This window comes from Aythya marila, assembly GCF_965140915.1.
Source record: "Aythya marila genome assembly, chromosome: 1".
NCBI lineage: Eukaryota > Metazoa > Chordata > Aves > Anseriformes > Anatidae > Aythya > Aythya marila.
This window is the reverse complement of record NC_139042.1, coordinates 150194350-150220926: the sequence shown is the minus strand read 5'-3', so window position 1 is coordinate 150220926 and position 26577 is coordinate 150194350. Positions and strand designations below refer to the sequence as shown.

At 37.7% G+C, this 26577-nt stretch overlaps 1 protein-coding gene across 1 annotated transcript in view; it reads right to left on the bottom strand.

The window, feature by feature from the left end:
* Positions 1 to 26577, bottom strand: part of POLR3B (RNA polymerase III subunit B) — a 71837-nt gene that overhangs the window by 35452 nt on the left and 9808 nt on the right. The window contains exons 10-18 of the mRNA XM_082752018.1: positions 20017 to 20139; positions 18310 to 18426; positions 16948 to 17082; positions 11754 to 11915; positions 8492 to 8692; positions 7077 to 7239; positions 4905 to 5058; positions 3087 to 3161; positions 2195 to 2293 (exon numbers count right to left, since the gene is read on the bottom strand). Of these exons, the coding sequence (XP_082608144.1) occupies positions 2195 to 2293; positions 3087 to 3161; positions 4905 to 5058; positions 7077 to 7239; positions 8492 to 8692; positions 11754 to 11915; positions 16948 to 17082; positions 18310 to 18426; positions 20017 to 20139 (1229 nt within the window). The remainder of the gene's footprint in view (positions 1 to 2194; positions 2294 to 3086; positions 3162 to 4904; positions 5059 to 7076; positions 7240 to 8491; positions 8693 to 11753; positions 11916 to 16947; positions 17083 to 18309; positions 18427 to 20016; positions 20140 to 26577) is intronic.

Sequence of the window (26577 nt, the reverse complement as noted above, 5' to 3'; positions counted from 1 at the left end):
AACTTAGAGCCACTGTTTTTCTCCACTTGATAAAAAGCAGCTATGTTCATTGGAGCCTGCCTTAAGAAAACAGAAATGGCAGAATCCCAATTGCAGGTAAGTAATTCCGAAATGGTCTCAGGAGCCAGTAATAATCTTGAAGCATGGACTGGTCTCCCATTCTGCAAAATTTCGCAGAACTATTGACACTTCTCAAACAATAAACCAAGAGGCTTAAGAATGTGCTGACAGGGAATTTACCAAATTTCTTCAGAAAGTACCAGTGCATGGAATTACATATACGTTTTCAAATGGAGTAAAATACAACACGAATGTTTTACTGTGGAGATCAACCTTATTTCATCAAAAGAAGATGCTAGATCCTACTATCTTAGGATGTACTTCACAGTGCTAATGAGAGGACTTCAAAGTTTACAGAGCAGTTCAGTTTCTGCAAGTCAAAATGCCACTGCCAGAAATGGAACCAAGAAAGGAAGGCAACCTTATGAGTCTGAAAATAAGAGTTACAAATGGGTTAGGAAGAAATTGAACGCATTAAATAGAGTCAAATCCTCCAAAGAAAAAAACCCTTAATTGGATTGGAAAGGCAAAGAGAGGATACCGTAGCTAAAAGAAGCCTACATTACAAAAGCAGGAATGTTAATGGGATACTTCACAATAGCGGATTGTAGCAGTTGTATTAACAGAACAAGTTGTACCAACATGGTTGCGCCATTTAAAATGCAAGATGACCAGCTGGGGGAAGGGGGTACAGAAATCAGCTACTCAAGGTGTAGGAAATATTAATACGAAACACAAGGAACAATATGCTCCTATGGTGTGAGCTCAGATACTGATGGCACTGTTAACCACAAGCACTTAAGCTAAACTCAAAGCAAGTTGCCAGACAACACAAGAATCTCCCAAACTTTAGCAGGTATCGTGGAGTCACTTCCTCACACTGGATTTTCTCCTGTCTCCTCCTCCTATTTCTGAGTAAACAGTAATTTCAGGTGATGTGCTCCCATTAATCTTTCTAGCTGCATTAGGTATCCAATAACTTAAATTTTTCAGCTCTGATGCTTTAAGGAAGTTGCTTAATTTTAGCACAAATGACAGCAGTTGTGTGAGCTCTTATTTGCTCATGTATACAGAAGCCAGACAAGAGCATGCAAAAGTGATAAAGTCTTCCAAGGCCTGGGCAGGAACAAGTCAACTTAATTAGCAGAGTTAATTCATTTTATCTGCCAAAGGTTAAAGATAACTGAAGGTCTCATCCAGCTCCACTGAAATCAATGATGCATTTCTACTAGCTCCCATGAGTACTTGATCAGGAGAACATTTAGAAAATGCATTTCCTGCATAAATCTACTTATCAAATGTGTTACGGAGGTAAATTCTGACCTCTAACACACAGCCTTCAGTTGACAGGATATAGTCAGAGCAATACTAAAATAAAGGTAGGGAGATAGGAGGACTTAAATATCCTTCCTTTAGCATGGGATCTTTAATCACAGTCAGAAGCTAGAGGGAAAAGAAAAAAAAAACAACAACAAATCCAGAACACCAGCTCCTTCATATATGCACAAAACAGAAAAATCTGGGAATCTTCCTAAATGAAAAATACATGCTGGGAATGAGTTTACAGGTGCTGAAGAATAAACAGAATGATACAGACATTTTTATCAAGGCCTATCACACGTTCAAAAGTCAAAGGGAAGGTCTCATTACAACAACTCAGGCATTTAATGTAAGTTTGTAGTCTAGGACCCCTACACATAAAGATAGAAATTTTTCCAAAGGACAATCATGACATTCTAAGAACGTAATTTAAAAGGGGAAATCATTTCCCTCTAAATTTAAAATGTATAAAATTACTTATGATGAGCAGCCCCACGAATACAAGAAAAACAAAAAAGCCACATCCAGAGAAGCAAATGATACACCTTTAAGTATTTCTTATTATTGAGAGTCAGAAGCAGAAAGACATTTCCCCCGAAAATAAAACGCAAACCACTTTTTGTAACTCTCCTGTGGATAATTTAGGATGTGTGTAAACAGATTTCTTTATCTTTTATCTGGCATAGCTTCAATCATTAGCAAGGGAGTCAAGTGTAGGTGTGAAAATAGTGACATCATTAATATGCTGGTGTTTTGAAAAGTTGCCCCCTGAAGGTTTTTCCTGTACCAGTGTTTAGTCTGAGCGCATACTTACTTATTAATTGTATGTTCATAGAGTGCAATGTTACAATCATTTTCTTCATTCACATCCAAATATTCAACAAGGCCTTCATGCAAAAAGTCTTCAAAATTCCTATAGTTAAATTAAAAAATTACAGTGAAAGGGCGGTCTTTTCTTATGTTTCTGCAAAAACTGAACTACAAAATACATATATTGAAGGAATGTCATATGTAGAATGTGAACTAAAGAAACACACTTATATGAAAGATTCTGTGCATTTTTCATATTTAAAGAAAGTTGTATTTTTTAATTAATCTCCTTATCAATTCACTGTTTCACATAGATTGACTGGCTGATGATACTTAAATGAACAACAAAGTAAAATATCCTTTATGTACCTATGATCACCACAAAGCCAGGCAACTAAGTGTAATCCAGCAAGTTTTTGTGACATTTTTACAAAAGCTAAATTAAAATGCATTTGTGCAAATATAGTGTTGTTATTTGAATATACAAACTAAGAATTTTCAAGCAGATTCAGAACTAATTCTAAACACATCAGGTTTAGAGTGGTCAAGTTGATATTCCTTTAAAGTATTTGACTTTCAATTATGAGAAGGATGGGAACCTCCTTGGGACTTGTATTTGTGGAAAGGTGAGGCTGTGAGATACGTGTATATTCCACATCATCACCAAATTTCATAGCACTAAAAAAAAACAGCAAGACTAGACTTTATTCAACTTCGAACAGAAAATCTCTGATACACTGATTAATATGTATAACTTCTATGTATAAAAGTATAGAAGAGTGAACTTCTCCTCTACATAGCTAACCAAAAATATGAAACGACTGCCTGGCTGAATAATTTCCACATAGTATTTACAAACAGATGTGAAGATGAAAAGGTCTGTTTGAATTGCGTACCTGTAACCCTGAGCCAGTTCTTCCATATGCTTGTTTGTTACTGCAGGTTTTTGCTTCTTCACAATTATGTAGGGTCTACAATTAATAAGAAAAAAAAAAAAAAAAAAAAAGGAAAATGGGATTCTGATAGCAAGTACTTAGGTACCTTAATTTATACTTACAGTAAGAACACTGCCTACATATCACACATTTTATAAACCACTTTTAAAATTTATCCACCTTTTAATGATTCCTCCACATAACTTTAATTAATTATTCAAACCTTGTTTTGATATACATATATCATGAACTGATCTATTGTCTTTCAAGTAACAAAAAGCATAAAAGAAAAATTCTGATTTCAATTTTGAGGAGGAAGTTGCTTTTCTTCTCTAAATCTTTAAACTAACATCTTCTAAGTTTCACCTACACATTTTGTTGATGACTTTAAAAGGCTCCTACACATTTTGTTGATGACTTTAAAAGGCTTAAGCCTTCTCATGCTACAAAGCTAAGAAGAGCATTAAGTTCTACGGATATTTCAGGAAATTCACACACAGAGTGAACAGTTTGTGCCTAAATGCCCACATGCAGGAATGTATTTTGCTGTTACTTACACGATATAGGGTTTAGACATTTACTACAGGCTGCATTAGATGAATCCATAAATTTCAACAGCACATGGACCTCTGAAGGCTTCCTTACCACAAGGAAACACTGACACAAAGGATGGCATGCAAGAATGAAACGTCAAGGGCTGTTGCTATTTGGACAAGTTGCTCTTATAAAGAGCAGCAATAGCTACAAGATACTTGTGGAGTCCACTCTGAAGTCTAAATAACTGTTTGAAGACTAATGAGCACTTTTAAATGGTTAATAGGGGAACTGAACAATTGCAGGGTGGGGGGCGTCACAAAGCAACTTGGTAAACTCCTGGAAATATATGTGATTTCACTTCTCTCTCTCTCAAAAAAAAAAACAAAACCAAAAGACTTGCTGCATCTCCAAACTTGCAGAATAGCTGGTATTAGCTGACTGGAAAACTGATTTTTCTACTACTGAATTATGACCCTACCACTGGATGTCTTGACCAGGTATGATTAACTGATGGTTTGTACATGTACTATTTTGGAGCCTGCAGTGTAAGTCAAACAGCCTTCAGCATACTCTGAATTGCAATTAATGAATTAAGGTGGAATGCCCTATGCATATGTTGAATACCCTGCCTAGTTAAGGGTAAGCAATGAAGTAAACTAAAACTGTGATAGACTCCTTGTTACTACAGCAAGCAGGTACATGCACAAGGAAGCTTTGTGCCAGAACTAAAGGCCCTGAAAGGCAAAGAGTAGCTTCTCACTCCACAATGTGATATCACACACAAAGTGGCTGCTTGTTTCTCACTTCTCTAGGGTGATATCTTACAGAAGTGTAAAAAACAACAAACAAAAAACTCCAAGGACATGGGACATTACTGCAGTTACCAATTGTGCTGATTTACCCTTCTTCCTCCCTCACCCCCCCCCCCCCATTTTTTTTTAATTTTTATTTTTTAAAGAAGTTGGAAGCAACATTTTGTTCTAACTTCTTTGTAAAGACTAAACTAATTTATTTGGATTTTTTTTTTTTTTTTACATTGACTTGCTACATAGTATATTTCACTGACCAGTGTACTTTGAATGAGAGTTATTTAAGGAGAAAAGAAATGCTTAAGTCTGACAGAATCTGAAAACAGATTGTGCATTTAAATCTCTACTTGTGAACGCCTTAGCCCAGCATATTTACAGTTCCTAAAACAGTATTTATAGAAAGTTCAATTCATAGTTCTGATGAGATGTTTACCTGCACAACCTCCCTCCATCAGAGGAAATGTACACACATCTGTCAGAAAGATTTGTAGAGATAGAAACAAACTCATTGATATAACCTGCTCGACGCATTATTCGAAACGTGTTGACCAGTTTTTGATGATCACGTATGACACCAAGGATGTTACCTATTCAGAAAGAGAAAAAATTCACAGTCCATTCTTTTCATATCCAAAACTCTACTTATAAATTCTAATCATGTCTAGCATGCACAGTAGTAGTTACTACTTCTTGCAAATAGTTAAGTATTGTCATAAAATTCAATAAAATTCACCCTGTAGATAAGAACTACTCTTTTTTTTTTTTTTTTTTTTTTTTTTTTTTTAAATCTTACTAAACTTAAAAACTTGTCTAAGCTTCACAGGTCAGCTACCTGTTTGCCTCCAAATAGCTTCAGAAATCAAACGGTGTGCTTCATCCAGCTTTCTTCAAATGTGTTTTTGCTCATACGCCTACTTACCAGTTAGTGTACAAGCAAACATTTCTGAAGCCTGGATGTCCAGCTGTACTATGAATGGATCCAAATTTTCCAAGAACTGACCAGGGAACTGCCATGCTGCTTTGTCAGAAATTTTAGGAAGATGTGATATTTTTGATATTAGTGAGCACTCACAAGAGCACCAGAATTTCTCCCTAAGGAACTTAGCTCAACGAACTATTACTATCATAGCAGGTCACTTTTTATATATCCTATTTAAAATACTTAAGTATTCTGATGCATGATGAACAAAATAGAGTAAAGTTCATTTTTAAAGAGTCACCTAACCACGGTCATCTTAACATATAAAATACAACTAAGTGCAGTGCCATATTAAACAGAAGTCTTTAGAGAGAGAGAGACAAAGCTCAATAGTTTATAGAGTTTCTAAGACAATACAAAGGTCTTTATAGTTTAAAGAATTTGTACTTTAAAAATTTTCTGTCCTTTTAGGTCATATGCTCAAATCTGAAACAAGTCACATCCACATGACTGGAGTTTTCTAGAATTAAAACAACAAACTGGTAGATTGAGCAGTTTTGCCTCATTTAGTACTAGATCATCTACATTTGGGTATGTAACTGATCTTGCTTCATACTACAAACTGAGCTTGTGAAGGAAGAATCCAATACTTCTGCTCTGCACTTCCCTTCAGACCATAAAATGAAACAGAAAGAGTACATGTGGTTTCACTGAACCTTATCTTTACCATACTGCTACAGAAAAGCAGAGCAAAGGAATGCAGTTTGGTCAAGCATTGCTTTCATGTTACTGGAAGAAGGCAGGATTGAAGAATAATTGCTCTTTAATTCAAAGGTAAATGGAGATCTTATTCACGGTGACAAACACTAAATATGAGTCCCTGGAATTGGATGCTGTTGGCAAAAGACTATTTTAAAATCACAGTTGTAGTTTTTAAAATATCACTATTTTGAAATCTGATATTACAGTAACTGCTGATTTAGAAACACTGACAGATCAGTTAAAAAGGAACATAAGTGTGCAGATGCAAAGCACATATGCCAAACCATTCCTCTAACAAAGACAAGTAGTGCAGCTTGTTTTCCGAAGTCTAATGTTTTCTAGTCATTCACAAAGCAAGGCAAGTTGTCCCTTAAAGTGATCAGCATTGCTAAATATTGCAAACAATTACGTTGACTTTCTGGTTTTAAACACAGTTTCACGAACAGATACAAAAATATACACAGACTGAAATCAAATGAAATATATTTTGTGAATGAAGCTCTAAACTTACAAACTGAAGTTATTACCAGTTTAGAAGCATTATGCTCTTTTAAAAGTATACCTTATGAAGAGCCAACTTAGTGAATGACTGGAAAACAAACAAACAAACCTGTAATGGTATGTACATTTTTTTCCTACCTATTCATGGAAGTCTAGTTAAAAACAGTACTGATATTCAAAAAAGCTTCAATTTCCCAGCTGCACACATCTGCAGTCAGAGCGTTAAGGATATCTTCACACAGCTACGTGCTATCATCTGGCCTTACTCTGCCCAGCTCTATCAAAATATTTGCAGATGAAGCTACCTTCACAGGGAAAACAGCATCTGTGGTTGACCACGCTCCAAAAAATTGTTGGAGGGTTTCTGAAGCCTAACTTTCAATCAGCAATAAATCAGAGTCAGACTGCTGAAGAGTTACATACCGTTAAGGAAAACAAGGAACACATTTGGATATGAAAGCTCTTCACCGCAGAGCAAGTTGACATCTTCAACTCCAAGATTACTGGCTAATTTAATAATCGGTCCGTCTTCCATGTCTGTAGTAATGTGAGTCATGAGGGCAAGGTTTTTGACCAAACCACAAGCCTAAAATAAAAGAAATCCACCTTTTATTCATTTTGTTCCAAAGTAAAAGTATTAATACATCAAATATCTTTTTCTTCAAAAACTGTGGTTATAAGCAACAGAAAAAAGTCAAAGTATAAAGTGAAAGAAATGAAACAAAATAGCTGCACTGAAAGTTACGGAAGTATTTTCTGTATCACACAGAAATGTAATGTTTTAGCATTTACAAACTAATAAAAAATACAGATGATTTAGTAGTAGATTTTATTTTATCCAAACATATATAGCTTTATATTTATCTCTTCAAAGCAACAGTTACTTAGAAGCATAATATTGTATTATTTACAAAGAAAATCAAGGAAATAGATTCAGCAGCATGAGAAAATTGGGATGCTTACAATATACAATCATAGTGTGTGATTCTCCAAGATAAAACATAACTAAAAGTACTAATAATCCATCTTTAGGACAAAAGTTAGGCTAACAAATTGTAGTTACCAAAACTGATCGTTTTGACTCAAGACATCAGAACTTTTTATTATTTTAATGTAATTTTAACTCTATATTTTTGCGCAGACTTAAATAAAAATACAAAATCAGTCTATCAATTTGCCAAATGTGAAATGAAAAATATCAAAGTATCTCAAACAGTGAAATTTCATTTCAGCTGCTTTAAGAGACTAGCTCACATTAATTACAGATCTATTTGAGAAAGTTCAGAGCTTCCACAGGACATTCTGTCTAGCAAAAGACAAAACAAAACCTGCCATCATTAAACATTTGGTTGAAATAGCTGCATGATCTCTTTGAAGTAAAAGTACCTAAAGGTGCTTTACTTTCTTAAGCTGAAGCAGTTTCTGTAATATTAATATACGTTTCCAGAAAAATTGCAGGTTGACACTGCAACTTCAAAATAGTATATTCATTATAGAATAAAGGGATAACAGTTTAGGATTCCTCCCTTTCTGTCCTGATCAGAAGACAACAAGTAGCTCTACTGCAAGAAATAGGAGGCCTTATATCATCCTCATATAGACATTCTGAATAGTTTCCAGCCAGTCCACTCAAAAGGAAAAAAAAAAGGCAATACAATACTGGGATGTAAACAGATGGGATGTGAGAGGACAAACAAGCTGTGTTATCAGGCTGAGGATCATTTCTCTCTCCAGACACCTCCTGAGAAAAAAAATCCTCCTCTGATGAATGATCAGTTGCTCCAAAACAAATTCCTCAGGAGGACAGAAGTACTGAAAGCAGCATACAAGTCCCTTACCTCTCCTTCAGGAGTGTCAGATGGGCAGAGCATCCCCCACTGAGATGGCTGCAGTGATCGAGGGCCGCTCACTTTCCTCGTCTTTTCAAACTGAGAAGAGATTCTGGTCATCATGCCCAGAGCAGATATATAAGACAAGCGGGACAGTACTTGCGTCACGCCTTGGCGGTCCATTTTGAATCTCTTCAGAGACCAATTTCCCTGTAGAGCAAAATGAACATTTCAAACTAGTTATTGCAGCTTATCCCTGTCTCGACACTACACGTCTTTTTTCCAGTATTTAGACTGAATGATAGCAGGGGAGCTTTGCACAGCCAATGTTGCCCAGTTATATAAAACAACTTTCTAATTACCTATCTGCATATAAACTTCTGGTTATGGCATACTTACTTACTAAAGTTGAAACCAAAGGATTGCTCTTTCAGAGGAGAGGATACATGTGCTACAACACTTTCAAGCACAAAAACTGTTCATCATGTGTCCTTCACAGGTAAATCAATACTCAAATTTAGCAAATTTGTTAGGAAACACAGATATTTATAGTGAAGGAATCTGACAAATCCGTGTGTATTTTCTTAATAACTTTTAGCTTAAAATTCTACAGAAAAACTCATTCATGTGTCCCGTCATGGAAGAAGTGTGGAGTTTTTAGGTCTGTCCAGCTTCTCCAGTAGGATTATACCAACCACAAAATGCAAGATCTTTGAATACATCAACAGTTCATGTTTCAGGACTGTCAAGGCTAGTGTTGCTTGTGGTTTTAATTAGAGCAGAGAAGTCCAGAGAATGCTCTAGGATACAATTATGTTTCCACGGCAAGCAGATCATCTCCACCAATATCCATCATTTCACTGCAACCTAAGCTAACAATTCTGCAGAATTGTTAGATTTTGGTGCTACATTTCTTGTTTTCCTGACATCTAATGCATATACAGTTCCCAGTACCTGAGACATGTAGATACAGCATGCTGTTGTCCCAATTACTACTATTTGCCCCAGTCAACATGCCACTGGTCAGTCCAAAGGCAGCGAAGATCTAGAATGTAACACTTTCTTTAGGATTGCCACCTGTTAATTCCCAAAACCTTTTTGATAAACTCAGTCCACCAATGCTAACAAGGAATTTGGAGCTTCCTTGCCCTACTGCACTGAAATCCTTTTGCTTGTTTTTTTTTAGTAATGCATTAACAACACAATCCCATCTTGTGATAAACACTTAGAGGCCACTACCATTCCAGTGATTCTGCTACTTGCTTACACTGGAGAGACTATTAAATAGTCTGGAAAACTTCCCTTTTCTCCTTCTTACAGAAAGAGGAAAGAGACAACACCCAAGAGCAAAAAAGTCAAAAGAAACCTGCCCACTTGCTCACCCTTCTCACTCACCAGCCATTTCATTCTTAAAGGACTGAGAGTTGTCAGTATATATGGAAGAATGCAATAAATCTGTAGGTTCTCCTCATGCTAGAAATGACTGCATCTGTAACCTATACTTGCACGTAGTTTCTTCTTGCTCACTGACCAAATAACTGAAATCTCAAAGGTGGGACAGAAAGGGAGAAAGGGAGGTAAAAACCCTGACTGAAGAAACAATGTGAAAATTTACTTATGCTTTCGAAATGACTGACTGACTCCTACAAAGCTGGCCAAAACACAACTGGGCCAGAGCTGCTGTAAACCATCCCTGGTAGAGTACTTCCTACTGAAAACTCCTGTGAGCTGAAATTTGCTCCCTCAATGGCATTGGATGACTCTGCAGAGAAACTATAGTAAGCACCACTGAACACCAGTGAACGGTGGATTTAGTGATGTTATGAATTCTTCCACATGCTACTGGTGTAATTCTGAGCCTGCGGAGTTATTTCATGCTCTTTGAGACTATCATTGAAGCATTCTGGTGAGACTGGAGATGGTTCTTTCCAGGAATGATTTTTATGGTATTTGCTTAATCTCTTGAATAGTATGCACTGGGCATTGTTCCTGAGAAATTATTTTCAATGGTTAAGAGCAGATGGTGTTTAACTGCTTATGTAGCAGCAAAAAAAAAAAAAAAGTCGTAAGATAGTGGAAGAAGGAAGACTTTACAATATGTACTGAATAGTTTGCAGATTTATCTCTGTCAGTCCAAATGGAAAAACTGGCACCAGCTAGAAGAAAGTACCAGCATTTAGAGAAACAAATCTGTCAATTGTTTTGGTTATGTGCACTGTAGAGATTTAACTACATTTGGGGCACTCGTAAAATTAAATACTGATAAGCTTTAACACTGGGATTTGTATGGAACAGACTGTTGGTTGTTTTGGATGCAATTTGTGAAGTTAATTTTGTTTGCAAGAAATGAAAAAAAACACCTCAGTTTCATGCTAAGCAGAAAAGCCCTCTCAAGAGTTCCAAAGATTAAGAACTAAGTTGCACAATGTCTACCAGCTACTAAAATACTTAGACTAATCTAATTTCTTACAACTTCATGCATTTCAAAGTTATTTAAAAGCTAGTAGCTACATTTCAGGAGACGTCTCACAAATTACTCTTGCAGATGTGCGAGGTAAGAGACAAAGTTAGTAATTATAATTTGTTCTTGTCCACTGACATGGATGAAAATATCCACTTCAGTAGGTGGACGTACAAAAATTTAACCAAGACAAATATTATGACTTAACTCCAATCTTTTTGCAAAAACACAGTATCTAATAATTTTCCCTGTTAGTTTTCTATCATTAGTGTTGACATAACAGAAAAGTACTAATTCCTACAATACAAACTTGCTCACACTAAATTTACTCATACTAGCTACTTCATATGATTAGAAAAACCATCACCCTTCAAAGACCTCAAAATTCAGCTTTTTTTTTTTTTTTTTTTTGGCAATTGTCTTCCCTCCATGATGTTTTCCTGCTGTTTTTCAATCACCTTTTGGATATCCAATACAGCTTGACCCTACCTTAATCCAGGTAATAAAAAATACCATGAGCCACATAATAAAGCAGAACATACAAGACAGCAAGTTGGATAAATACAAACACAATCACCGTTTGAAATTTGCTCATTTTTACCACTCCAAGACAAACACTTCAAACTCCACTTTGAAATAAATGGTAAAATAAAAAGCAGTTTGATGATTAATGATTCTTCAGTGAATTCCAAAAGCCCTGCCCATGAGAGAGTTTTGCAGTATAAAGAACGTTAGATAGATTTTACTAAAGACAGTAGAGTCATGAGAATAAAATTTACACCATTTCATCACAAAGTAAAGAATACTTACTGTGGAGATGGCATTTACCATGCCATTAGTGATCTGGTCTTGACGCATGTGCTTCACTACATCAAACTGAGCTGCACGTTGCTTGGGGATCACCTGGTCAGCAATCTTTTTCAGTTCAGAGTTAAATTTCTTGAACAAATCTTCAAACAGAAGAGAAAGAAGCTGGAAACACAAAACAATTGCGTTAAGGGTCAAACGTTATTTCTCCAGGTCTTGGAAACTGGGGGAACAAAACAGATGTTTTAATATGTCTACCTTTATAATTCTGATCAGTTAAAAGATATCCTGTCTGATTCTCACTTTGTATTTTTATCACAAGATTTTTGCTTATTAAAATGAAGCACAATATTAGAGAATTTATTTTATAGCAGAAAGCAAAGTGACAACGTCCTTTAAATATTTAATATCCTAAATGCACAATCCTGAATTGCACACAGGATTTGGAAGCAAGACCAGCTTCTGTTCTAACACTAGACGCAATAATTGCAGTAAGGCAACAAATGAAGAGTCACTTTGAGATATTCTATTACTAAAAGTAAAAAAGGCCTTTTTAAGTGCCCTTTCCCAGGAGCTCCTTAAAATGGATAAGGCAGATACCCACGCAATTGTCATGGGCTGTTACAGGAAGCAACTCAGCAGGACAAAGTTTGGAGGCACTGCACAGTTTGCACGACCAGAGTGAAACACAGAAGGTGAGCAGTTACCATAACTCCTGGACAAGCAGAGCTGGAGACTTTTTAAGGGTTCAGAAACAACCTCTGCTCTCAACAGCTGGAAAGACATGTCTCAGGTTTTGTAGGCAGCTTCATCACTCAGATACACTTTTATCCTCCTACTTCTGAAAACTAGAATCTATGAAAAACTAATCAGACGGTCAGACTGCCCACTTGATTCTACACCTGTCATCTTTTTCCACAAGTAGTACTATCTGAAAAGTGCACTGCTCTTCCACTTCTCTCCCAAAAAAATAAAAAAATTAAACAATGAAGCTACCTAACACAAGTGAATTGGAATAAAACAGCAATACAACTCTTCAGAATTGCTAAAATTTAAGCCAATTATTTCCTCTATATGCATACTAATTACTTCTAGTTCTTAAAATCTCCGTAGAAGAAAAATGCTCATAAAGTTTCCAGCCTGACCTTTTTTGCTTGTTCAACCTCTCCTTGCAGACACTAACAGTTTTCCAAAATACTGAAAACAACATTGCATGACACATTTTAAGTGTTCACAATGATTAGCGAGCAGTGTAAATTCTAAAACCTGGCAATCTTGTCAAGGGACTTGATTTTACAGCAGCTCCAAATGTCAGAAGGACTGAAAACGCAGCAGCTACCAAATGCCAGAAATGGTAGCTCCCAGCGTACACAGCACCGGGAAGCTGAACAAGCTAAATTTTCAGCTATCTCAAGCTAAGACTTCCTGGAGTCAGTTGTACAGTTTAATTTCTGTATGTACAGAATTAAACTGAATTATAACGGTCTCCATTAAACATAGTTGTAACATTTCTTTCCCTTCTGGAAGCAAAGAAAGCAAACCACACACTATTCTATCAATGGGATGGGCCACGAGTTTTCACTTGCTTTCCTCTACCTACATGTCCCAGCTGGGCTGGCCAAAACATTTGGCAAATGGTCCTGTAAAGCAAGGATCTAAATTATAAAATACCCTTTTCACTGGCATCACATATGCATTTAGGAATAACCAAAAAGCACTGGAAACTCAAGACAGGCATATGATTTGCAACAAAAAACTCTCACTGGCCTTAACAGATAGTAAGACTGGAGTACCTTCAACACTCTACAATACATAGGGAACACTTACTGCTCAGTTTCTAAACAGTAAACCAACCACACAAACCAATAACAACACACTGTTTGTTAACTCTTGACAGAAATGGCATCCTTTTTCCATTTAGGACACAAAGTCTTTGCTAGAAATTGATTAGGTGTTGTGTTTTTTTTTTTTTGGACCTGGTATGAGAGGAAGGAAACCTCTTGCCATTCCTGATCCTTACAGTGTTGCTCACCTTTACTAGATGATACCCTCTCACTCTTACCAAAAGAAATCCAGTCACCTGCAACACACCTGTGATGTTACAGCTCATTATAGAAGAATTTCCTCAGAAATAAAAACACCTTCTAAGAAACATCATATTAAGAAGAACTCACTGGTGTCTCAAAAAAAATTTGATTATGAGGGACGTATTTCAAATGGAGGGAAAAGGGAAGGGATGCATGCAGTTTTAAGATGTCTGAAAGTCTTGTTAAATAAGAAATCTTTTGAAATCAATCATGGTATAAATACAATATCAACAGGTTTCTGAGCAGGACATTTAACAAAGAGGTCACTCCGGAAAATGCTTTATTTTAAAAATTTTATGATCAAGCAATCAAAACTCCTAACTCCGCGTGCTGTAGAGATTATAAAGTCACATCATCCTTCCTCTGCTCTGAACTAGTAAAGTAAGTTACACCCCGAATACATGAACTTGCTCGTATTTGCCAGTCTGAAAAGCGTTACACTTTGCTAATTTCACTCACAGACTCTCAGTCTGTAAGAGCTCTGACTATCTGGCAAGGCAGAGTCTCACAATAACCACATTATTTAGGTCAAGAGTAAGTGATTAAAGGAAAAGGATGGAATGCCAGTGATAATATTCAGTGGATTTCATAGTTAGTCCAGGGCCTTTCAGCCTGCTTAAGACAGGATCGCTAAAGAGCAAATTATATTTAAGAAAAAAAAAATTCTGACAGCTCATCAATTGATTTTCATTGAAAATCCACAGAAAAATTAATAAAGAAGTTAAGCTGCTGAAATACAGTTTCACCAATTAGCTTAATGTCAGAGAATTCTAATTAGGCGCCTTGAGATTGCTATTTAGCGTTTAAGCCTTTAGAGTGCCAAATTCTCCCTTTCACACAAACTGGTTGCAAAATTAAAGACATTAGGCAGCCTTAATTATATTATCAGAACAGCTGGGATTAGGCAATCTCTGAAGTCAAGGCGGTATTCTTTTGTCACAGGGTAGAAATCCCTTGCTTTCCAGGGTGCCGGATTTTGGTGCTGTTCCATATCTCACCCATACAAAGCAAGCTGCATTAGAAACAAAAAAAAAATGAGGACAAAGAACAGAGTAATGCTTAGCAAATAATGAACACATTAAGGAAACAGAAAAGGTAGGTGAAAAGATTAAGCCTGAAATCGGTAGGTTTTGCTAACACCTCAGCTGGCACCTGGCCTACCAAGCCTCTAGTGGCAGCAAGACTAAGAGAAAGCTCTGTAAACCAGCTTGGCTAGTGGATACAACTCTGTTATCTAAAGCTAAAGCACATTTCGTACTCTCTTGTCCCATGGGGTGTGAAATTAGCAGCTATTGTTTTCACACATCTTTATAAACACAATGCCTTTTATGTCTTTACATTGTTTAGACCGCTATGTTTTTCTCCTCACATGGGAATCTTTTCTTTTTTTTTCTTTATTCGAATTTTAAATCAACAGGATTTTTATTCCAGGAACACGCTGGCATTAAGACAAAACAAAACAAAACAAAAAAACCCTCACTGCCCATTTTAATCACACAAACTTTAGCTAAACACAAACATTTAGAAACTGACAAGTGATCTCTAGGCTTTTTAGTCTGTAATCCAATCAAATTAATATTACACTGATAACATGGCAGAGAGGAATTCAAGTGTTCAGCTTGAAATGAGCCTTTAAAATATCACAAGGGATCCAGAACTACTCTTAATCAAGCGTTACAACCCCCCCTGCACAGTTCTCCTTGATGTAGAAAAAATATGCACTGCCTTTGTTATGATGATCCTCTACATTTAACCCCCCTCCCCAGTTAATTTAAAATGACTTCATCTGTTAACGTTTGTGTGCAGAAGCCTTTTTCGTACAGCTTGTACAAAACTTTTTACCTGCTCTATTTTCTGCCTCTAGATTATTAGGAAAACCCAACCGTTTCTCAATCCAGTTAAATAAGGACAATACGATGGCAGAGCACTAACTACATTGATTACAGTCATACTGATCTACAGCAACAGCACAACAGAAAAAATAAAAGAACAGATATAAATCCATTACATATTAAATTTTTTGTTGAATTAGAATACTGCACTGATCCAATTCTTATCTAAATCTATTAGTCACATAACCACTATGGTTAGGAAACATCCATGCCAGGGTAAACAAGCTGTTCCTTCACCAACTCCTGCTTTAGGAGAATAAAGTTTGGCCAAGGGCTGCAAACCACCACCCTCTCTGCTAAAGAATGGTGCCAGTCAGATACCTCAAACCATTTTCTCCCTTGCAGCCCTCTGTTACTGCTTCTACCTCCAGTGCCAAAATTCTGCAAGCAGGGAAGTCCAGGCACTGCATTTTCCCTAGTCAGTCAACTTACCTATTTTTAAAAAGATTCAGATAACCCCTTCTAGTCTTGCCCTCAGTAAACCGAAGATTTTACCCACTAGTCATTTTTGCCAGAACTTGAAGGTTGTAACATCCTTCTGGTGGACAAACAGAAGCAGTGGGGGATTTTAACATCTTCAGCAGACACAGCTGCACCCAGAAAAGATGGTAAGAGCCTCTGTAACAAATCAAGTGTTTGTGCTTCCTCTCTTGAGGGCTCAAAACAGAGCTTATTGCTCGAAAAGAAGCGTCTAGTAAGGCTTCAGACCATATACTTTGTTGATTCATGCTACTTCAGAGGCTAGAAAGACAGTTGACAACAAATAAGCAATTCTAGGGGCTTCTCCAAATTACAGAAGGCTCCAGCAACTGTTCTGTGAGCTGCTACAGAAGCTGGATTCTCCGTAGTGGCACAGCCTGGGCCTAGTATTTTGGCACCTACTCAGCTCCAGTTCATTACCCTGTTGCTTACATAGGGACACTGGAAGATGGATCTTACTGTAGATGTCTTGGCAGTACCAGTGTTATGATGGAACTAGAACTGTTGCACTATTTCTACTTTTCTGTCCTTTTATCTGGTATAGAGGCAGAACAGAAGCGAGGATACAATTTGTTAGTCCCAATCGACATATCTATGAGTCAACATAGAAAAGCCAAAGAAAATAAAATGAGGAAAAACTCTTCAGCTGAGAAGATGAGGATGCTCCTTATTTGCATCTTTTAAGAACAGCTACTAACAAAATCCCAGAAGAACCTTAGCTCTGAAGAAGAAACCTACCTGCCCTGCCAACTCCAAACGTTTATTTCCATAGTAGTCTCTGTCATCTACTTTATTTTCTCCTTGAGCCAGAATTACTCTGCGCACCATCACTGCTGTGTATATGCACTTGGCACGAAAGTTGAATTCCTTCACCTGTAAACAAACAAACAAGCACACACTGATGTTGCAGGATCAATTCCTTAGCTGTTACTCAGGCACCCATTTAAATCAAAAGGGAAGATCAAGGAATTACAAAGGGGATTTGTGCACTTCACCTTCTTAAAAATGTAATATATGTTAGTGACAGTGAAACAGGCAGTCAATGGAAAGCAAATCAGAATAAAAGTGAAAGATGTAAGGATAAGGTCCTGAACTAACAGCTGATACTGCCTAGCTAAAGAAATTACACACAATGATAGATAGTTCAATGGTGCAACATTTCATAGACACCAGGATTACTTTTGACTCAGTCCAAATGTTCCTCTTTAGTTTGAGGATGATTTACATTATCTCAGCTACAAAGCAAAGACATTTTATCCATGCCAACAAAGCTCACACCATAAAAATTGTGTTGACTTTTCAATGCAGAACAGTTTCTCACAGACTATCAAAGCCTGCTTCACCTTGTGATAAGGACCGTCTTTTTCTGCTCATTTTCAAATTGCTGCATATCTACCAATTAAAGACTTGCAACTACCTACCAAGTAAAGACGTGCAACTGCCTTATTTCAGATGTTGACCACAGAAACCAAATTTGTACTTCACCTTTATAATGAAGCCACACTTTCCAGAAGTTCACCTCTCTTATTCCCAACACTTACTAGGACAAAACTTAAGTTCTCATACTATAGGAGCACTCTCTTGCGAGGAAGATGAGAGAGAGATTTGTTTACAACATGTCATTATTGCATCCCGATCACTGCCTGCAAGACCATCAGTTCCTGTTTTCTTTCTTAAAGGACTGATGCCATTGAAACTGATGCAATTTCTGGCCATCACCTTTCAAAAAACAAACAAAAAACCCACACCACCACCACCAAACAAAACCTTCAAATTTTCCTTACGTAGATATGTTTACATTTTTACAATCTTGCAGGTTTTTTTTTTTTTTTTAATCTAATCCCAGCTAGCACCAAAGTTGCTCCTACACTGCTGTGTTCTAAAGTGGGCAAGACAGTGAGAGTGGTTAAACACAGACCAAGCAGAATCTCTCTACCCAATGGACTCCAAAAGCATCTTAAGTCTCGTGACTTTTTGCACAGGAAGATTTCAGATACAGTAGCATTCAGAGACATCAACAGGACAAAGTAGCAAGAGAAATTGTTGCAACTCTAAAAAGAACCACACAACTTTACTCCAGCTAAAGACAACATTACGTACAAGAACATGGGTCAGAATAGTTGATGCTAGCAGTTCTCGTGCTTCTTCCATCTTTGTTTTCTTTGGGCCTCCCCACATCCTTTGCCTTCGTACTTTGTTTCCAATATACTTCAATGCCTGTCAAACAGGACAACTAACTTGAGTTAATATCAGAATTGTAACCTATAAAAATATACATACATAAAGAGATCTACATACATTCCTCAATCAATCAGCACAATCTCAGGAGCCACAGATGATACAAACCTCAGGCAAAGACCAAAACACAAATTATGTAAGTAATGCTAATGAAAAGAAAAAAAATGACACAATTGGTTATGATAAAATATACAATGTTATTTGTGTTGGTAACATTTGGAATTGGAAGCACTGAGAGATTATGATTTCTATAATACTAAATATATATTAATATATAATTATAAATATATATTAATAAATATTGCAGATATATAAGAAAAAGGACTACGTAAATCCCAAAGACATCTAGTTTATTTCATTTGACTTCTCATCTCCTTTTTTTTTTTTCTTTGTGTACTTGCTGAGTTTCATCCAAGTATTAAACAGTGAGACACAAGGTAGGCACAAATGTTACTGTGTAGTGTTCACATCCGTCTCCAAGAGTACCTTGTAATCATTAATGGATTCTTAGTCTTAACTAGTTTTCCAAGAAAAGGAAGGAATCTGCAGAATTTAAAGTCAGACGAGTTAAAGAAACAATCCAGGACCACACAGGGAAGTTCCTGTCTGGAAATGAAGCCATGCCCCCTATGCCAAAGAATTACCCCTCTCCACTACATGACAGACTATCCTTTCCATCTGTTTGTAACCTTCTTCACCAAATAACTAAATTTCTTTTCATTCCTTCTAGCGTTTCTTACACAGAGTAACTTCTGTATTTCTGTTTTTCTACTTTCCTGACGTCTCGTATTTCTGTATGTTCCTCCAGCTTCACCATTTTACTCTTCTGACCCTGAATTTGTAAGGCCTTCGTGCTACCTTAAAGCTGGAAAAGTCCCCAAAGATGCAAACTTGAAAGACACTCACTTTAACAATGCTCAACATTACAAGTGGAAAGCTTTGATAGTTTTTACAATGAAATAGGAAGTATCAGACCTATCTTCAAAATCTTCTTTAAGCAAATTAACATGTATATACAATATATGTATATACAATGGAAATGAAGCCAGTAAAATGGACTGTGTGCTGGCAAATTAAAAAAGTACATGAGCTGAAAAGAATTCTGGCCAGTTTTTTAGCAGGACGAATGGTGGCTGTTAAACTACAAGACATTAGAACTGGAGGAGAACATCTACTCACAATGAAATAGTCATGTCCACATCAATGGGGCTTCTGTGAAACGTGGGTATGTAATTTCTTAAAAAGTGGGAATTATCCTCAACAAAAAACCCTAATCTTATGGATGTCACTGCTTGTCACATACATTAAAACATAACCCTGGGCTCCTGAAAACAAAGCGTTTCTTGACTTTGTTTCTTTTCAGTTAGGCAGTATAGAGCAAAGCCTAACTTTTGCCAGGACCTGCCTCCCTTAAAGCCCTCAGCTTAAAATACTGTCCCCCTCCGCCCCCAACAAACAAACAAACAAACCACCTTGAAACACAATTTGTATGTGGACTGCTGACAGAGCAAAGTGGTCAATACCATCATCTTCAGCTTTTATGGCTTCTGGCTATGTGAAAAGACGCACCTGCATCTGTGTAAAAATCTGAGCTTTTTGGCATTCTTCCAGACTAGGAGCAAATGCAGCCATCACATGTTCCTCTGTGCCAATCATCTGTACAATCTCTTGGTCACTTTCAACACCCATGGCCTAGGAAAAGAAGAATAGACAGAAACAGCACAGGCTTTATGTTAACTCACTGACATTTGCTTATGCTAATTTGGTATTGTTTGTCTGCATTACTACCAAGCAAGAGCTAGTTCTTCTCTCAGAAACCGTGCCATCTGGCACTGGCAGCACATATTCTAGCTATGGAAGAACCCGATATGGAAATCTTGATAAGCAGCAGGAACACACACACACACACACTTTGGATAATGTCTTTTTTTTTTTTTTTTTTTTTCCCCACTGACAGGAGTTAAATTCTGTGGTTTTCTTAAGAAAAATAAATACCAGGTAATAACAACCCTACGTGTGTTACAACCAAAAGCAAGTCAGAACCTACAATAAAGGTGAATTAACTTAAAATATTACACATGGTCTCTTACCACAAGCAATTTTGCACACTCAATTGTCTATGATACAGCACGTTCTGTTGGAGAATTTTTTACAATTTACCTCTTTTGCAGCTCTTTGCATTTAGAAGATGACTTCACAATTCCACTTGAAAGCCATTCTATTATTTCACTGATCCTTGGACACCTTGTTAGACTTTATACTGCAGAAAAAGCTTAATAAACTAAGGAAGCGCTTAACAGGTTTAGAGAAATCTCTCTACCAGTAAGTGTTTCAAGGTGGCAGCCAGCAGTGAAGGCCTTTGTGGATTCCAGATGGTGCTAAAGCTCCCCCTTTCACACATTTGGCTGGAGCTCTGCCATATCAAGAAACGGAATAATCTCACTAAACCTCTTCTGTTTGAGTTATAATATGTTTCTCAGAAGTTTGTGAGGAAGTTACGTTTGTGTTCATATTATTCTTCAAACTGCCTGCCACAAAGACCATTGTAAATAATGGCCTACGTGGACCCTGGCGTTCTGGTTCTCGTTAGAAACTGGCAGCATCCCAAAAAGTTACATTTTCCTCAAAAATGCATGAATACCTTTCCTTCTTACTGCCTTCATTGGGTGTTATTTTCCTTAACGCCTAGCTAATGCTATCCCTCTGCAAAACTGTTGCCCTAATTGTGAAGTATCCAGCTTTTTCCTTTTTTTTCTCCCTTCTTCTTTCTTTTTCAACAAGATGTGGTTGGTTAGAGTTCCTTTAACTTCAAACTCTGTCTCCTCACCTCGTGGTTTATCAGAAATTAAAAGCAGCACAAAAGTAGCACACACCTGTAGCCGTGTGAGGACATTCCAGTTTCTGGGTAAAGCACAGATCACAACTCCATCATCTTGGGCAGATTTGACTGCCAAATCATGACACAGAGTTGTTTCACCAGGTAGGAGTGTTTCATCATAGCTCATTCCCACTCAGCAGTCATACTGCTGATCTCAAGGTACTTTTCAGAACCGTGTGATATTACGGTAGTTCAGATTCTGTTTTTCAAATGTTATTACGCTTCCTCACCCTTTCAAATAAGGTCACACAGTAGTTAAAAAACAAAAAAGTCAGTAGAGAAGTTAACAAAATCCATTACGACTTGTGAGCCAGACTCATACAGAAGCATACAAAAATGAAATACATGAAAGCCTTACCATAGTCATTTTCTACACCCTTGGGACTTAAGAGCTGACCAGCAAACCAGTTTAAGAACATCACATGCAAGTTCATGAGCTATCACCCTATTTCTTGCCACCAGATTAATTTTAAGATGGCAACCATTCCATAACAGTCATGCAAAAAGTGAACAAAACAAGCAGGGGGAATAACAGAATAAAATCATCCTGCAGTGTCATTACATTCTTTTGTCCATTTGAAAACAGAAAGCCACGGTGAACTAAAAAGGGTTGATGATTTCTTACAACTTGATGAATTCTCTGATTAAAAGTCTGACAACAAAAAGATTTAGATAGGACATACTGTTACACCCGTGTGGATTTTCTAGTTAAGGTTCACAGCAGCAAACTCACATGAGAATTCAAAGTTTGTAAGGGGAAAGGCTGGGATCTGCCACCAAACACTGTATGTTGTATTGCCAGTTAAATGCAAATTGGGGGAAAACTAATTGATGAGTAACAACTACAAACTTGGCCAAGTAACTAAAGAAGAAGTTGACAGAGTAGCCTACAAGTAAATCCATATATTCCTTTATGTATTCTCAACCACCATGGGCAGAACTGCACACACAAACACACCTACCTGCAGCGTTAACACAAGCAAATGACACATGCTGGAATCAGACAGATTTGTAATCTTAATGCTTCCTTTTTTTCAGGAAATTTAGCCCTAATGTTGCACTTGTACAAAATAAAATAAAATTAAAATAAACCAAAAAACAAAAACCCCTCCCACCCCCAGAAAAACAACACTCCAGAATTAGCCTATAACATCATTGTAACACGATGTTCCTGGGTTGTTGTTTGTGTTACAGGAACACCAAGGACATGCAAAGTAGAAGTTGGTCCCGTGCTTAGAGTGCTGCTGATCCAGTCCCAGGACAAAGCTGGTGGGAAGAGAATTAACATTAAAACAAAGCTAGAGACAAGTTCTCTTGTTTTGTTTTTGATTGGAAGGCAACGTTGCAAAGGGATAGTTTTATGGGGGGTGGAGGGGAGGAGGCAGAGAGGAAGAACACGTTGCAAAGGGATAACTTAGCAGGAGCACTGAAAGGATTAGAAAGGAGACAGCAGCAGGCTCACGAAGAGCATGGTTGGGAAGCTGTTAGCTGATGGACATGGGACAAGTCACACCAAACATTAACAAGACTCATATTATCCCGAGTTCAAGTGGGATAAAGTGCTCCAACTGGGGTCAACTGCTTCCTAGGACTGGGGAGGCTCCTGTTGCCCAACGTGCACGTGTGTGGCAGTGTGTGTGTGTGATGCATGTGCACACGTGTGTGCATACACACACGCACATGAAGATGTGATAAAGTGTGTGTGAGAGAGTGTGAGCCTTGCTCTTCCTCCCCCAGCTTGTGCCTTAATGATGATGTCTAGGCGTTTCCATGGCACTTCCCCAGAATGTAGTTTTGCAGTCCATCAGGCTAAATTACAGAATGGAGACAGGCAGATGACTGGATTAAAAAGATGTCAGGGAAGTTCAAGGTTGACATCACAGACAGAATTGCTCTGGAGCTTTCATAATTCAAAAGATACGAGCTATGAAACTGCAGCCATGGGAACCCCTAATTCTGTGGGTCCAGCAAGACCACCACTCAGCTGTTCTTCTAAAACTGCATCTTAACAGTTCCAAGAATAATACTTTTTTATTTATTTATTTATTTATTTTAAATGAAGCTTAACTTGCTGTTTACATCTTTTGCCACAGGTCGTAGAGCAGCTCCTTACAGTCCCCACAAACTGAAGATAATTCACCCAGTAACTGAGGTATAAAATTCAACTTTGAAGTCCCCCTTAGGCTGTGTGTAATTCTCTTCCTTCTTCAACTAGTCCTGGTGCAGCACGCAACCTTCATTTACCTCAGCCCCCAGGAGCATACCAAAACAAGATCAAATACCCCAAACAAAAAGAGTCCTTACCTTCAAACAGCTCTAATTCCCTAAAACATAGGGAGCTCCCTGCAAAAACAGCAGAACGATCTCACCTGTAACCCTGATGTTTCTCAAAACAGGAACATCCAAACATCCTTAAGGACTACTCAGGATTTCACGTCTCCTTTAATGCTTGTTACCATCTAAAACTGAGTTCCCCCAAGTAAAGCATGTGTAGCTCAAAGCCTGACATAGGCAAAAATACACACTATGCACAGCTCACACGGTCCTGTGATGTGTGCACAACTGACACTTACACAGGTAAAACAAAGGTCTCTTGGGGTTGCAAGTCAGCTGCCAACATCCTAAATATTGTTCTGGTTACACATGTATATTTACTAATAAAGCAGACTTACACAGTATGCAGTATGTTACTTTTGCCTAATGCCTCCCACTACAAGGAGTTCAGAGCCCTTTAAAAATCTCGACAAGTACATATTTTGGGGGCAGAACTGTCTGCTTCAAGCCACTGCTTCAAACCAAAACCTGCATTTACATACCTAAGTGCTGCATGAACTCCTCTGTACCTTTCAAGTAAAAAGTCTGGGGAAAAATGTTTAAACTAGCACAGCAACGAGGACTAACTCCCCCACATCTGAAGAGCAGACACTTCAAGTCTGTCCTTGAACAGTCCCAGGAACATGCCTTTTGTAGCCTCTCATGTTTCCTTTAGCTGTGGTCAATGTGTTAAACTTCATAAAATCACAACCTACATGTGGTCAGCACAGCTATCTGTTGTATCTTCAAATATGCCAGTCCCAAAGATCCTTACAGGTCTGGATGGCAGAAAAGCAAAGCAGGAGAACAGCTCATTCAGGCTTGCAGTTTAGAAGGGACTACTGATAAGGATGAGCTGCAAGGCAGGTGTCCCTTTTAGGGTGACCCTACACAGTCTAGTTCCCCTATCTATTCAGGTCAAGGGACCTTTAGATCCACAGTACTATTCCCTTCCTCCCCATGAAAGAAAAGAAAGGGTGAAGAACAACATAAGTTCAGGTCTTCCCCTAAAATGTAGCCAAGATGTGTCCATGAGTCATACCTGAAATATGAAAGTGATCTTAGATTCTAGTTAAAATAAGTACTTTCTGAGTTTTAGGCCTCAGCTCTCTCAGTGGGTGGTATTTGGAATGCTCTCTACTTCACAGCCCTTGCTTTTAAGATGAAAATGTTTAAGGGATGTTATTACCTCCACTTTACAGTTGCAGTAGCCTTAAAATCTCCACAGATCCCCAATACTTACTTGCTTGCTTTCCTATAAAACTGCAGTGATATTCTGGAACAGATCTGTATCTTAAATCATTTGCAATGACACCAGGTCGTGGAAAGCCACTGCAGCTAGAAAGAGAATCCAAAATTGCCCACTTTTCTCCTACTGACTCTCAGTTGTCCCTGACAAAAAACTGTCTCCTTCTCACTAGCCCATGCACTGGATAGCCATCCTCTACTAATTATTAAAAATTCTCTTAGGTTATCCAGAGCAGTATGTTTTTGCCATCATTTTCTCATCTTATTTTTAATCTGAAATTACATAAGCAGTTAGTACAGTAAAAGTTAAGGATGCAAAGGCAAAACTTCAGGCCTAGAACTGTCTGTACAACTTAACTTTGGCCCCGACACGCCAAATGTAGACTGATCCCACGTCTACATGACAGGAAGAACACAAGTAACAAGGAAGATCCAAGCTCCATGCCCAAGGCCTGGGTCTCTGCAGAAAGGAATTATTCTTCTTTCTTCTCCAAAAAATCTTTTAGGCATAATAATGCTGCATGAGAGAGCTGAGGCTACTCAGGGATTCTTAGGTAAGAAATTCTCCAGTTTCAGGGCTACAGCCTTTGTAACTTGACTTCTGCTAGTTAAATACAACAATGCGATATCCACTTTACAGCAGCGCCCAAGAAAGGAAGGTCAGAAGCCAGTGACTGCCCAAGAATTCACTGAAAAGACTACCTGGGGTTATTAGTTTCCAGCTGGAGACTCACCAAGAGTGGACAGAATATGCCTCAATCTCACATGCCATTAAAAGAAAAGGTAAGGAAAATGACCACTCGCAAAGACAGTAAGTGCTGGTCAAGAATGGGACATTCAGAATTGCTAAAAGGGGTGCAACTAATCCTCTACTGAACAAAGTCAATATAAATCTTTGAAAAGTAGTATTGCTGGGAATTTCCAACAACTCTAACCCCTTATTTAATAAATAAATTGAAAAACTATGTAACATTCATCTAGAATTTTAAAGATATATAAAGGCAGGTGGATAACTACAGCACTCATTGTTGGAACATGATCAAATGGTCAGTACAATGCTGCTAAAAAAAAAAAAAAAAAAAAAAAAAAGCATTCCCACAACCTCCTCAGACTTAATAACCCTAAGCAGTTACTTTTCTGTGGGCAGGTATTTATCTACACCAGCAGGGGGTGACAAAATGTAATAAAAGTCTGTTAGTGAAGGTGGAATCCAGCTGTTTGGTACTTGAGCAAATGGATTAAGAGCTACATTAACACTTTCCTGTAATAGAAAAGTTGTGAATTTAATTCTGACACTTTTATGTGCATTGCTGCCCACAAATTTCTCAACCTCCTTTAACACTGGTCACTAAAAATGAGTGATCTCCAACTACTTGAAGAGATCAGTGTAATCAGAGCTAACAGACATTTACTCCTCAAGTCTAAATTCGATTATTGAGCTATTTTCTAGTACCAAACCCAAACACTTCCTACAAGAAAACCGATTCTTACAACTCTCGCTCGTCTGAAGAGATGTGCTAATACAGAAAAGTCTGTAGCTGCTAACTCCAGCACATCAGCAGTGCTGGCACCAACAGGTTGGATGCTGTGAGCAACTGCTGCCCTCTCCTGGCAATTTATTTCCTCTAGCGATGGTCACTCCACCTACAATTTGCTATAAAGCAATACAGTGAAGACAGTAAGGGGGCTAC